Source organism: Nicotiana tabacum, chromosome 24, assembly GCF_000715075.1.
Source record: "Nicotiana tabacum cultivar K326 chromosome 24, ASM71507v2, whole genome shotgun sequence".
Lineage (NCBI taxonomy): Eukaryota > Viridiplantae > Streptophyta > Magnoliopsida > Solanales > Solanaceae > Nicotiana > Nicotiana tabacum.
Genome location: NC_134103.1, coordinates 16,209,089 through 16,224,394, shown reverse-complemented (window position 1 = coordinate 16,224,394; position 15,306 = coordinate 16,209,089). Strand labels below are relative to the sequence as shown.

General features: G+C 31.0%; 1 protein-coding gene across 1 annotated transcript; it reads left to right on the top strand.

The window, feature by feature from the left end:
* The first annotated feature begins 9,574 nt into the window (after positions 1 to 9,574).
* Positions 9,575 to 11,586, top strand: LOC107761267 (uncharacterized). The gene is made up of 3 exons (XM_016579475.2): positions 9,575 to 9,999; positions 10,133 to 10,218; positions 11,166 to 11,586. Exons 1-3 carry the CDS (start codon positions 9,657 to 9,659, stop codon positions 11,463 to 11,465), a joined length of 729 nt encoding a protein of 242 aa, XP_016434961.1. The 5' UTR covers positions 9,575 to 9,656; the 3' UTR covers positions 11,466 to 11,586.
* Positions 11,587 to 15,306: the final 3,720 nt, after the last annotated feature.

Genomic DNA, 15,306 nt, shown 5'->3' with positions numbered 1-15,306 from the left:
ATCTATGTAATTTTTATAATATATAAATTCATTGACATAAAATACACGTGCAACGCCCGTACTTTAAGACTAGTATATATTATAAGCATGAAGATCAAAAGTTAAATATGAAAAACTAAAATGACCCTATAATATAATTGGACTTTTATGACCTTAAAAATTATATTAATAATACCTTCAATATTAATAACAAAAGTTAATTTGGTAATATTAAATCTGACTTAGGATTATCAAAGAATTGAGGAAAGTATATGTATCTGAATTTTTTTACTTTACAAAGTTAAACTCTTTAACTCCCACGTATAATAATATTTTTGAGCTAATATTTACAGTTCTTATATTTTATCTTCTCCTTTTATTTTTCTTAGCTTAAATATTCAGATTGTTATGATTTCTAAGTGCAATCGTTTTCTTACATATACAATTTTGATTCAAAGCATTTTATCATTTATGTACAAAACGATATAATTTTTTAAACTTTATACTAATTACATGGGATAGATGCGCAACGCGCATGCCCAATGACTAGTCTATACTATATTAAAAGCACGAAGGCCCTTAGCGAAATGTCGTTCGCCTTTTTTACCCTTCAAAATTAAAGTTTACACTAGACAAAATAGTCATTCAATTATTTTCCTAATATTTAGGAATATTCATTTAATTAATTTTCTACTATTTAGGAATAGTCATTTAATTAACTTCCTAATATCTACGACTTTAAAATTAACTAAAATTTGACTTATTAGTAAATTTTTCCTTATTTTAATTATGTAGATTAATCCCACCAAAACGTTTTTGTCTTATAAACGTGTGTAGTTAACATTATGACTTAAGGTAGTAGTCACTTTTTTATTTTGACATTTTACTTAAATGAGTAATTAATTAAGTTGACCTTATACCATTCAAACAATTTGTTTGTAAATTTTTCCCGTTTATTCAACGTATATAGACATTAGGAATGAGCATTTGATAAGGATTTCAATGTTTGTTTAATATTGATTTATCTCCTTTATTAATTATTTTATAATTTTAGATATAAATTTTGTTCACGATATTTAATTATTTATTTAATATTAAAATTTTTAAATCAACTAAATTTTTAGTTATTAAATAACTCTTTATTTGAATTAGATAAAAAAAAATCTAATATTTTAAATTTTGAATCAATTAAGATTTTACTTTAAATAAATTATTTACTTTTGTACCATAATTATAATACATTCCATGTTAAATGTTTTAGTATTTAGGATTTTAAAATTAATTAAAATTTTATTTTTAAAATTTTTTATATAATAATTGAAGCTACACTCAATAATTTTTGACTTGCAAACATCATCTATAAATGTATAGAATTTACTCAATAATTGTAAAATAACATATAATCAATAAATATTTTTCTATTGACGTATGCAAACTTGAAATAATAAGGATGAAATAATAGAAGATGAAATATATTCTAAATGAGTTATTGTTAATTATTTTTCTTTTTCTTTTCACAAATATTCTTACAAATGAAAACTCCGTATATTTTTATATATTAATTTATTATTGTAAATTACTGACTCAACAATAGTCATTTTAAAACTTAAATTTTTACTTATTAAATTTTATAGGAATTACAGGCCAACTCGTCGGGATAAAAGTAATTGTTTTACTTGTTTGTTCGATATTAAGGCATAAAAATAACAAAAATTTTCATAAGATATTCTTACAAAACTTAAGTACTTTCATTGGGTTGGATTTGGGATCAACATATATACTTTTAGAAAGTTATATATTTTATTTTTATTAAAACTTAGATACTGTTTAATATAATACTTTTGTGAGTTTTTAAAAATTATTTACTTATTGATGTGGGGAACACGCGCAACGCGCGTACCCTAAAACTAGTTTGTTAAAATTCGTCTACATCTTTCTAACGGTTTCTACTATTTTCGTGACTTTTGATATTTCCCTGATATGAAAGTTAAATTATATGATCTCCCCAAATCCCCTCCCCCCCCCACAAACCCCCCAAAAAAAGTAAATAAAATAGCACATGCCATATTCTACTTAAGCTCATCTGAATAACATCACATATTTAACGGATAACATAATGCTAGGTCAGGGGCAGAGCTAATTAAAGCATTGAATAATGTTTTAGTAATGTTGTAATTGTATTAGAAAATTTATTGAATAAATATTTAATTGCGAACCTATAACATAATGCATGTTTAACGGATAACATAATGCTAGGTCAGGGACAGAGCTAATTAAAGCATTGAATATTGATTCAGTAATGTTGTAATTGTATTAGAAAAATTATTGAAACGAATCTATAACTATGACAAATTAAAAACTTCAAATCATGGTGTCTCCTCTTTAGATAAATTTTGTTTAGATAATCATTCAATAAATATAAGTTTAGCTGACGTTGGTGACCAATCTTATCTATAGGGACACTATATGATAAGAAAGACTTGTGAAATGAATTACTAATAAAAAAATAAGGAAAGGATAGAGAGAAGCTTCATAGTTGGTGCATGGAATCAATGGTGAAGAATCTTCCTTTATTTCAGTGGGGAAGCCATTCACAATTTTCAAAAATAAAGATGTTAGACTCTTGTGCTTTTATGAGGTGGTTCAATTAATTGATATTTTCCATTTGAAGATGACAAAAACACAAGCAACTATGGCTCCATCATCATTATTTTAGTCTCTTTCTAGTAATATATAAATAAATGTAATAAAAATGTATTATATTTATATTAAGTTCAAACTCATTTACCATACAGAGATGCATATATATATATATATATATATATATATATATATATATATATATATATATATATATATATATATATATATATATATATTGGTCGGGTTGTGCGCCACATCGATATAACGCTTGGGCTGTAGGAACCTCTCCGGAGTCTGTACACCTCAAGCCTATTTGAATTTGTTATTGAAAAATGAGGAGAAAGACACGTGTCATGGAGAGGCAATCCTCAAATACATGGGGAAATCAGAAATAGTCAGATTTACAATTGATAATTAAAAAATAACCACAGTTTCAAAAGTAATCGAAATTTAACCATTTTTTATGCAAAAATAAAATCTGAACAAAAACACCTTTAAAATTCCGAAAATATTCCAGCATAATATGCTGGGGTTCAAATTTTTTACATATAAGATTCTAGCATAATGTGCTAGAATTCTAACATAATATGCTAAAAGTGGATACACAAAAACTCCATAATACATCATATTATGCTTGAATTTTCCGTGTGTTGGAGTTCCAACATAATATGATGGAAGTATATACGCACGAGCTCCATAATCTAGCATATTATGCTAAAACTTTTCGTGTTTCAGCAAAATGGTGACTATTTTTCAATGATTTTGCAATCTATTATTTAATTACCTGTCCCAAAACTGATTAGTGCATATTATTTTCACTCAAATACATACCTAACGGCGTACAGAAAGGGGCATGGTATGACAATTGACAACCCATAAAGAGAATTGGCAATATTTTAGTCTTGTATTAAGTTTGGTAAAGATAGCCATAAAAAATTAGCATTATATAGCCAAATCCTAAATAACCCTAGTTTTTTATTTATTCTCTCTCCCCGTATTTTTTTCTTCTCTCTCCTCGTATTTGTTCTCCAAATTTCTTATTCAATCTCTTCTTCTTTTTTCTTCTTCTTCAATCTAGCAAATTTTCTTCTTCAATCTGGATTTAGAAGGGCATGTGTTCTTTGATAATATTTGGGAAGTTGTAATGGTTAAATATATTTTTCTATGAAAGTTAAGATCGTTTTATCACGACGACAATTCTATAAAAAGATTTGCTTTTTATCTAGTTTTCTTCTTGTCTTCATCCGATTGTTGCCTTTTCGATTTGATTTGTATCTCTTTGGCATACTCCATTTTTTTTTTCCTTATTCTTCTTCCCTATTCTTTTTTTAATTGTTAAAAAGCAAATATGTGTTTGAGGTAGTGTATATCTATGTATATCATCATGTGTACCCGTGTGTATATCATGTTGTATATCATGATATACATTGTTAGATAAGGCAATAAAAGGTTAATATGGAATCAAATAGTCCTTACTAATTTTAAGAGAGTAAACTTCATTCTGAATAAACTTACTCTAAATTTTTTATTGATCAAAGAAGGAAAATAATTTTTTGATATAACAAGTTTAGAGCAACTTTTAAAATATAAAAATAATAAATATAATTATAGGAGTAAATAAAATTTTGATATACATGAATAAAAATAAATTTTCGATATACATTTGATGTTACACCGCGATATGAAAATAGTATAATTATTTTTATTGTGATATACATTGATAAAAAGGCAACAATAAATGTTAAATAACTATATATATATATATATATATATATATATATATATACATACAAAGAAGAAAAATAAAACTTTAATATACACAAGGAAGAAGAAAAGGTTGTGATATGCACATTATTGTTGTGATATACAATTATTGGCCATTTGGAGCCAATATCTATAACTAGAGCTATTTTTGCTAATTATGTGGGTACGTTGTCACACCATGCTAAAATCCCAAGGAGTTATTTACACACTTGATCCTTTTTAACTATTATTTTAAAAAATAGCATCATTTATTGTTTATTCCATAAAGAGCACTTCTTTTTTTATTATTAGCATATTATAAAAATTAAGCCCAACATTCATCTTCTTCATTTCATTTTTTAAAATCTGATGCATATGTGAATGTCACCTAGATTCAAGATATATTGATTTATACGTCTTTTATACGTTGTATATCAAGTATCACTTTAATTCAAAATGTATTTTTATGTATATAATTTTTGTATATTTATTTGTGAAGTGCCATCTTATTTTTAAGATGTATTTTTGATGTATATTTCAAATATATTTTATATGTCAAGTGCCATTTTAATTCAAATTCATATTTATATATATATGTTTTTTGTATATTTATATGCCATCTTAATTAAATTTAAGATATATTATTTTATGTATATTTCACATGTCTAAGTGTCATCTTAATTGAAGATGTATTTTTATATATATTTTTTTGTATATTTTATATTCTTTAATTCAATGTATATTTATTTTGTATATATTAACGTATATTATTATCGAAGTAAAATCTTTATGTTAAGAAAGGAAGAAAGAAGGAAGAGAAAAACTTAAGAAAGATAATTAAAAAGAAAACGAATGAAAAAAATTTAAAAAATATATTGGCTTCGGCAGAAAATAAAATTAAGAATATGAAGAAAAAGAAGGAAAGCTAATAGATAAAGAGAAAAAAAGGCATGATTTTTGTATAAAGAATTATTGATTTTTCATTCAAATTGCTTATGTTTAGAGATTAATAATTAATATTCCTATTTTAATGGAACTGTGTGCTACAAATATAAATATTTTTCTGCCACAACTGTAATATTGGATTTCATGCTACGAATTTATTATATTTCTTTTAAATTGTGACAGTTATGTAAAGTTCCCAAATCCCAACGGCTTAGGGTAACATTTCAGGCATGGGCCAAAAGAGACAGCCTAATTGGGCTAAACTGCAACCCACCACAAAAATGGCCCGATAATCGGATCAAGAAAACTAACTAATGGATGTTAGGCTTGAAATTTGAGTGGATCCTTGGCCCAAAATAAACAGTTTTAGGGCTGGAAATTCCATTTTGTCTTTCAAAAATTGCCAGTATATATTAGTCCCTAAACTAGACGACTTCATTAAGATTGGGGACTAAAATATACTGGCAAGAATATTGGGCCATCACATGCATAGATTGGGGTTAATTCCTTTGATTGGGGTTTCTTCAAAGTCCCAATTGCCTATAACACCCCCCTCCATATATTGGTTGACTGAGCAGAAGTTTCCCAATTCAAGATAAGTGTATTTTATATATATATATATATATATATATATAGAGAGAGAGAGAGAGAGAGAGAGAGAGAGAGGGGATATATGTGTACATATAGAAAGTATATATTTGTGCCTAAACTATATGATTCATTTTATACTCCTTCATAAAAAAAATTAACATTGTATAGCTAGGTAATTTTTTTATGTATATATATATATATATATATATATATATATATATATATATATATATATATATATATATTATATTATATTGTTGGCCTTTATTTTTTTGTGGGTTTTTTTCTTTATAGTTTGACTGATCACCTTAATGAAAAGTGCTAGCTCCACTAGAGGGAGGAGCAATGACAACACGTTAAAAACTTCCTATACCATAAACCTTTTGATGAAATGGTGCATATATATATATGACACCATAAGCAAAGAGAGTAACATAAAATGCGACATGAGACTGAGCACGAGCACATGCTATTTGCTCTATTGGATTAGATGTGGCATAAGCCAAGAAACAAAAATGTGTAAATTACTACATACAATGGGTTTGGCTGTGACAACTACAAGATATACATAATAATTTTGACTCAAAACTAAAGCCAGAGGCTCTTCATAGTTCATACTATAATTTTTTTTTAAATTACTACAAGATGATAAATAAATGAATATATATGTAGGACACCTGGTATAGTGACTTAGAATCTAAGTAAAGGATACTGATGTCCATGTCCTTTTATTGTTCTTTTGTCTCCCCTTATATATATAACCCCCACCCCTCTTTTCATATCACCCAGAATTTCCATAAAAGAAACACCAAATATAGCAGATAAGGATTCACAAAAGCTGGCCTAATTATTTATCATACAAACCATGCGCTAGAAAGAAATGATTTATAAATACGCGCCTTTTAATTTTTTTTTTATGGGAACTCAGTATCCGTTAAAAGTATATGATTAGTGCCAAATGACATCCATGGGATTGTGTAGTTATAGTGTTATACTGAAGTAAAAATAGTTCAAAAACATATAAATCTTGAATTGCCGACAAGATTTTAAAAATGTTCTTGAATTGCAGAGTTGGGTCATTCAGCTTATAACGCTGTCATCAAGCATATTTAAAATTAATATTAAATGATGCTTCCGTATATTATATGAGGTTAAATTCTATGCACTGACAATTTAAATAATTACTATATAATTTTAGTTGTCTTACATGAGACAAGAGTTATTCCCCACTCCAATCTCCATTAGTGTATGGACTTTTTTCGCTCATCCATTCTACCCGTCCAGATGCGGCACCCTTTCTCATTATTATTTACCGCCTTTTCTTTCCTCCCAGCTATTCACGAAAAATCTCGATACGTAAAGGCACCCCGACCCCGAGAAGACTGTATTCATGTGTAACTAACTCAATAGGACTTATCAACCCAAGAGCGGATAGGAGTACTTATACTCAAGGACTAGAAGCTTTCACAACGTCGTCAAGGCAAAAAATAACACCTATTGGAAGAAGAGCATTTACAATTAGAACTAGAAGAATGAGAGAGAATGAAATAGAAATATATCACTTATAAGGTAATTGCAAGTAACCAATCATATGTAATTGGTATTGGTCGACAACTTGGAAAAAATTGACATGCTAAATATAGTAGATTAAATTATATATACTGATAGTGTAAAATAAATCCACAATCAATAAATATATAGTTGGATTGTAAAAATGAAAAATCATGATAGATCATTCTATCATTGCACCATAAAAGTAAAGGAAAGAAAAATCTAAACGTACCACCAATTGGTACGGGGATTATTCGTGATCTTTTCACCTTTAATCAAAAGTCTTAAATTTGAGTCCCGATGACATCTTAGAAGCAAGGATTTACACCAGTGAGCCTACCTAGACTAAATCCAAATTAGTAGGAGTCGTAGGTTTCGAATACCGAATGGTTAAAAAAGGGGGGGGGGGAATATAAAGCATCCTAATTCCTAACTAATCCATAAGAGATGCAAGTAAGGGTGTTTAACGGGTGGGTCGGGCCGGGCCGGATTGGAAAAAAAGTTGATCGGTCGGTTTTTAATCCGGGGCGGTTACAGGTTTTTCAATACCGGGCTTAACGGGTCCGGGACCTAGCCCACCCGGCCCCCTAACTACTTGTCCGGGCTGGGCCGGGCCGGATACGGATCAACCCGGCCCATTTTACAGGCATAGATGCAAGGCAAAGTAGCCAATAAAGTATTAGCAGCTGTTACACTTAATAATCCTAAGGATGAAGAAAAGGTCCTACATCTTCATGACACTCACGTTCTAAACCAGTCCCACAGTCCCTCTAAGGAACAAATTAAAGGTAACAAAGTTGATAAAATGATTATATCAGAAAAGAAGGAAAAAAAGGTGCACAGCATAACATAAAAAAGTTTTTTATGGCCCAATGTCTCATCATACTAGAAGCTGGCTTAGTCATTGCAATAATAAAATATATAAAAGAGAAAGACCATACTTTAATTACTAATAACTTTCTTTTTTAGTATGTCTTAATAATGATATTTTTTTTTATATTTAAAGATAATTTAACTTTAAATTTCTCTATTTATGGTAGGTAAACTTTCTTTATTTGCCGAATAAGAAATGTATAAAACAAAACCCTCAAAAAAGGCTCAAACATAGCTAAAAAAAATATCTATTGCATCTTTTAGATCACGATTAAGTTTCAAAAGTTTTTATTTCTTTGTTAAGTTTTGGATTCGATCAAACAAAAAAAGACAGTTCGGTGCATTAAACTTTCGCTATGCCCGGAGTTCGGGTAAGGATCGGACCACAATGGTCTATTGTACGCCGTCTTACCCTACATTTATGCTAGAGGTTGTTTCTTCCCCCAAACACCTTTACAACAATTAATGAGACGGGTGGAGCATTTTTTTTTTTAGCACTCATTTCTTCTTCCAACAACCTCATGATTACTATCACATTCTTTTTCTCTCATATTATAAGTATCGACCCTTGAACTAATTTCATCACTTTAGTTCAGAAAAAGATGGGAAGAACTGGAGCTAGAATGCCAAGTTTTTGCCTAAATAGAATTAAGCCTCATGTTCAAATTGGTTCACCACCTATACAAGCCAAAAACAATGAGAATTTAGCTAAGATAAAAAAGTTTGTCATGGCCCAATCTCATCATACTAGAAGCTGGCTTAGTCATTGCAACAAAATATAAAAGAGAGAGACCATACTTTAATTACTCCTATTACTTATCTTTTTATCCTATGAAATACTTTCTTTTTTGGCCTGTCTTAAGAATAATAATTTAACTTTAAATTTCTCAGTTTCTTGTAAGTAAACTTTCTTTATTTGCTGAGTAAGAATTATATATAAAACAAAACCCTCCCTCAAACATAGCTACAAAAAATATTTATTGCATCTTTTAGATCACGATAAGTTTCAAAAACTTTTATTTCTTTGTTAAGTTCTGGACTCGATCAATCAAAAAAGGGCAGTCCGGTGCACTAAACTCCCGCTATGCGCGGGGTCTGGGAAAGAACCGGACTAAAAGGGTCTATTGTACGCAAATTTACCCTGTAATTCTGCGAGAGAGGTGGTTTCTTCTATCAAGCACGTTTACAAAAATTAATGAGACGGGTGGAGTATTTTTTTTTAGCACTCATTTCTTCGTCCAACTACCTCATGATTATTATCACATTCTTTTTTCTCTCTTATTATAAGTATCGATCCTTGAACTAATTTCATCACATTAGTTCAGAAAAAGATGGGTAGAACTGGAGCTAGAATGCCAAGTTTTTGCCTAAACAGAATTAGGCCTCATGTTCAAATTCGTTCACCACCTATACAAGCCAAAAACAACGAGAATTTAGCTAAGAAAGTTGAATGTGATGATCATGAAGAGAAAAAGGATACTTCATCAGCCATGGCTGAGGAAAAAAACACCCGTGATATCGCGAAATCGACACCGATAATTGGCCGGAAAATCATGATTGTGGTTGATTCTAGCCTTGAATCAAAGAATGCATTGCAATGGACATTAACTCATACTGTTCAGAGCCATGATTTACTTGTTCTTCTCTATTTTACGAAGTTTTCTTCTAAACAAGGTTTACCTTTTTTTCCCTTCTTGTTATCATTCTTGTTTTTTTTTTTTTTTTTTTTTTGTAGTAATTTTTTATACATGGAGCTAGCTAATACATAAGGGAATTCTCATACTTTGGTTCCTTTTTTTTTTTTCAGATGAAGATTCTAAAAAGGAAATAAATCCAAGAATTTTTGAGTTTCTTGTTACCATGAAGAATACTTGCAAGCTGAAAAGACCTGAGGTATGTCGTCTCATCAATTTCCAGTTTTAAATAGAAATTATGCTTTTAATCAGATAATATTCTTATCATCATCATCTTCTTATTCTTATTCTTTTTTTTTCCTTCAGAATTTAACTTATGCATATTGATTTTTATACAATCAAGTCGGCTAAAAATATTTAGCATCTAAACTATATATGCCGTGATAATGTAATTTACTTTTGCACAATGAGCATAATTTAATATATTTTAACAAGTTAATATCACTTATTATAGATTATCAATAAATATTTATTAAATGGAGCTATATATATAATTAACTTTTAATTAGAATTACTTGATTGTGTAAATATTTTTCACACACTCAATGTATAAAACTTAAAGCTAACAACTGCCGTGATAAATGAAACTTGTTAGCTAATTATTACCCCAAATAACCGTCCAGATTCAATGTTTACTTTTTTTTTAGCGGGTATACATAATTTTTTTTTAGCATTTAACTTATGCATATTGATTTTTATACAATCAAGTCGCCTAAACGTATTTAGGATCTAAGCTATATATGCATTGATAATGTAATTTATTTTTGCACAACAAGCATAATTTAACATGTTCTTACAAGTTACTTAGTATCATTTGTTATAAGTTATAAATAAATAATAATTAAATGGAGCTATATATATGTAATTACAATAATTGGAATTACATTAAATATTTTTCACACAGTGAATATATAGAACTTAAAGCTGGCAACTGTCGTGATAAATGAAACTTGTTAGCTTAAAAATAAAGCTGATAATAACAAGTTAAATTGTACTAATAGCATAAATAAATTTTACACGGCCATTGTACATATGTTAATTCTTTAGCATGAATAACAAATTAAATTACATTAATAGTATAAATAAATTTTACATGATCATTGTGCATATGTTAATTATTTTATTTTAACTTTCTCTATTGAACAGGTTCAAGTGGAAGTGGCAGTGGCACAAGGGAAAGAGAAAGGTCCTGTAATAGTAGAAGAGGCCAAGAAACAAGAAGTGTCACTTCTAGTCTTAGGGCAGAAGAAAAAGTCCATGACATGGCGGTTGATTATGATGTGGGCCGGCGGTCGGGTGACGGTCGGCGGCGGCGGCGGTGGGGTGGTGGAGTACTGTATTCAGAATGCTAGTTGCATGGCAATTGCAGTGAGGAGAAAAAGCAAGAAACTTGGGGGATACTTAATCACCACCAAAAGACAAAAAGATTTTTGGCTTTTGGCTTAATTACAAAAATTTACATAATGTGCTTCTTGTAAATTCATAATTACTGTAACTTATATGGACTGGGAAGTGAAATGGAAAGTTAGTGAGTCAAAGATTATTATTGGGCAATCTGTCAAATTAACTCTTAATCTTTTTTCTGTTGAAGCTTTACATATACCAGCAGTACTAACGAGTCCTCAATCAAAAAACAAAAACAAGAAGAATTAAGACTTTACAAGTTCTTTTGAAGCTTCATTTGATGAACAATGATAAACATGAAATGAGAAAAAAAAGAGTGATCAAAACTGCTTAATGGATTTTGATATAATAAGCGGATTCAGAATTTAACATTGTGTGTTCGGATTTGAATGTCTTTCTCATTTTATCTAATTTTGTTTGAGATCTATATTTGTACTTATCAAATGAGTTTTCAGCAGCTACTGCTTTCAAATGAACTCATAGCTTATTTATTAGATCCACCCTATTTGTTATCAGAGGCGAAATAAGAATTTGAAGTTTATTTGTTCTACACTTGATATCGAATTCATAGTTCGTTTTGTTACTGGGTTCGCAGTTAAACATTTATACATATTTAAAAAAGATTCTAATACAAAAATAGGGTATGAGTAAAAATTACTGGGTTCGTCGAACTCGTCAACAATAGTCTCCCTCCTCCTCTGTTTGTTATGACATGTTTGTTATAAAAAATTAACCTAATATGTTGAAAGTATGTATGGATAATATACAACTACACATCGTTGGAATTCAATGCTCAATCTACACTATTGATTATTATAACTTCTAATTGTGAAGAATAGGCTGTTAATAGGTGGTTAAGTAGTTAAGTTAGTCTCTAGTTAGTTAAGGTAGTTAGTGGGTCCCAATTGACCATGGTTAAGTTGTTAGAACCACAGTTAAGTTAGTAGTACATATACACGTGTAATTACATTTGTTCAATATATATTCATTTTCTCTCATCTCTACATCTCTCCAATTCTCTCAAGCTCTTACCCAGATTGAATTCCACCGGTGAATGCATGGTTGAATCTGAGAGATAAACTCAGATTCATCAAGCTCACATGGTATCAGGGCGGTGAAGAGCTGAAATTCCGCAGATTTGGTTCAATTTACCACGATTTGATCATCGTCTTCTTCACGAAGCTTCAATTGGCAGACGTCAATGGCGGCTGAGAAAACTGACCACACACATCCTTTGTTTGTTCATCCCTCAGACACTCCTAGTTCAATTTTGATTCCCGTAAAACTTATTGGATCAGAGAATTATGGATTATGGCGCCGATCGATGCGAATTGCATTGCAAGCTAAGAGAAAGCTAGGGTTTGTGCTCGGGACATGCAAAAAGGACTCATTCAAGTTTGAATTACATGAGGACTAGGAAACATGTAATGCAATTGTGCTTTCGTGGATCATAAACACAGTGTCTACGGATTTACTTAGTGGCATTATATATGCATCTAATGCGCATTTGGTTTGGGAGGATCTGAGAGAAAAGTTCGACAAGGTGAATCGTGTGAGAATTTTTCGATTTCTGAGTGGACTCAATGAGACCTATGACCAAGCAAGGCGACAGATCTTGATGAAAACTACAGAGCCAACACTGAATCAAGCTTATGCTATAATCATTGAGGATGAAAGCCAAAATTCAAATTCAACTAAAGGAAATAGAGGAGATCCTGTTGCTATGCAAGCAGGTAGAGGACAATTAGGAATGCAGAACAATAGAGGACAAAAGTACAAAGGAAAGAAGCCTTTTGTGAAATGTGAATACTGCAACAAACCTGGCCATTCAAAGGAGAACTACTACATGCTTGTTGGTTACCCAACTAACTTCAAAAATAAGAGATCATATGCGGCTAACATAGTAACTGGAGGTTCTGAAAAATAATAAGCCAACACAACAAGATGAAGGGAAAGCCAATAGTGATGGATTGAAGGCAGGGCCATACTTCACTGAAGATCAGTACAGGAAAATTTTGAGCATGCTAAACAAGGAAACTCCTGGATACCAAGCTAACATAGCAGGTATTGCTACCTCTTTAATGGCAAACTTTCCTTGTACAGAATGGATAATTGACTCTGGAGCTACACATCACATTGCTGGTGATCTAGATGTATTAGAGGCCAAGGACAAAGTAAGTGTATGTAGCAATGATCATGTTCACTTACCTACAGGAGGAAAGGCTAATGTTTCACATATTGGAAAGATAATCATTCTTGATAAAGTGGAATTGGATGATGTCCTGTTTGTGCCTGAGTTCAAATTCAATCTTTTATCAGTTTCTAAGCTATCTAGGCAACTGTCATGCTCAGTGAATTTCTTTCCTGACTTCTGCTTATTTCAGGATCTCTACCATGGCAAGATGAGGGAGATTGGTGGAGAGAAGGGTGGTCTGTACATATTGAAGAAATGATTCAAAGAAGATTTGTACAAGTTTGCCAGAGGAATAAAATAGTTTGCATCAACTACAACCATAAAAAGTAACGAGGAGGATGGATCCCTTTGGTACAGAAGACTAGGCCATGCCTCAGTTAGTACTATGAAGAATATGGATCTATTTCATAATAAAGTTGTAGATATAACAATGAATAATGACTGCCCTGTATGCCCTCTTGCTAAGCAAAGTAGATTGGTGTTTCCTAGAAGTTTAACTAGATATGAGAATCCTCTTTCTCTCTTGCATTTGGATGTTTGGGGACCATATAAGTACCCCACTCATGATAGGAAACATTTTTTTTTGACAATTATTGATGATAATACAAGATATACTTGGATACACTTACTTTAATTTAAAAGTGATATTGTTATGGTGCTAAAAAAGTTATTTTCTATGTTGCAAACTGTCATGACCCAAACTGATAGACTTTGACGAGTGCCCGAGTTCTACCTACCGAATACCCCTAAGCATACGTCTAAAATATAAATATGAAATAAGTGTAGGTCATGCATAACATTTGCCCCTAAACTACTGAATCATGTGAATAACATACGTGAGGAGACATACTCAAAAGAGATATATACATATATATGCGGAATACAGTAGGGCGAGTCGATAAGGCCACATACTATCCAACTATAGATGACTGTCTACAGACCTCTAATAGAGTGTAAAACTATATAAAGGACGGGATTGGGACCCGTCATACCCTTAAATGTATACAAAAGTATCGTACCAAAACCCAATAGCAGCTCTGGATCAAATGGAGCACACCAACTCTCGCTGAGCTAGGATCCTAAGAAGGAGGTCCGTCAGCCTGTCTACCTGTACCTGCGGGCATGAAACGCAGGCCCCCAAGAAATAGGGGCGTCAGTACAAATAATGTACCGAGTATGTAAGGCATAAAAATCAATATATAAAAGGCATGAAAGAAACATGGAGTAAAGAACTCAATCTGTAAGTCTGAATAGCTCTGTGAATCATGAAAATATTTATAATGTCATGCGTATGCGTATAAATGTCATATCATGTATATGTATATGCGAACATAACATCATCAAGCCCCTGAGGGCATCCAATCATATCATCTCAGCCTCTGTGGGCGAAATCATAAACGTATACCAGCTGATCAGGTGGTGGTGCGTATATAACGCCATAACCTTTCCCTATACCCCATATACATATACTATACGCGTATATAATGTCGTCTGGTCATGGGTCAATATACATGTATAAATGAATGAAGTACATAATGAAATAAGTCAATAAGATCTCTCGGAATATCATGAGACCCATGAACAGACGATATGATAATAGGACATATGGGGAATCAAGAACATAGGTAACCCTAGTACTTCTAGGAATAGAATCATTCGTGAAAGTGGCGTGCTTGCTCGTTTCGTTGT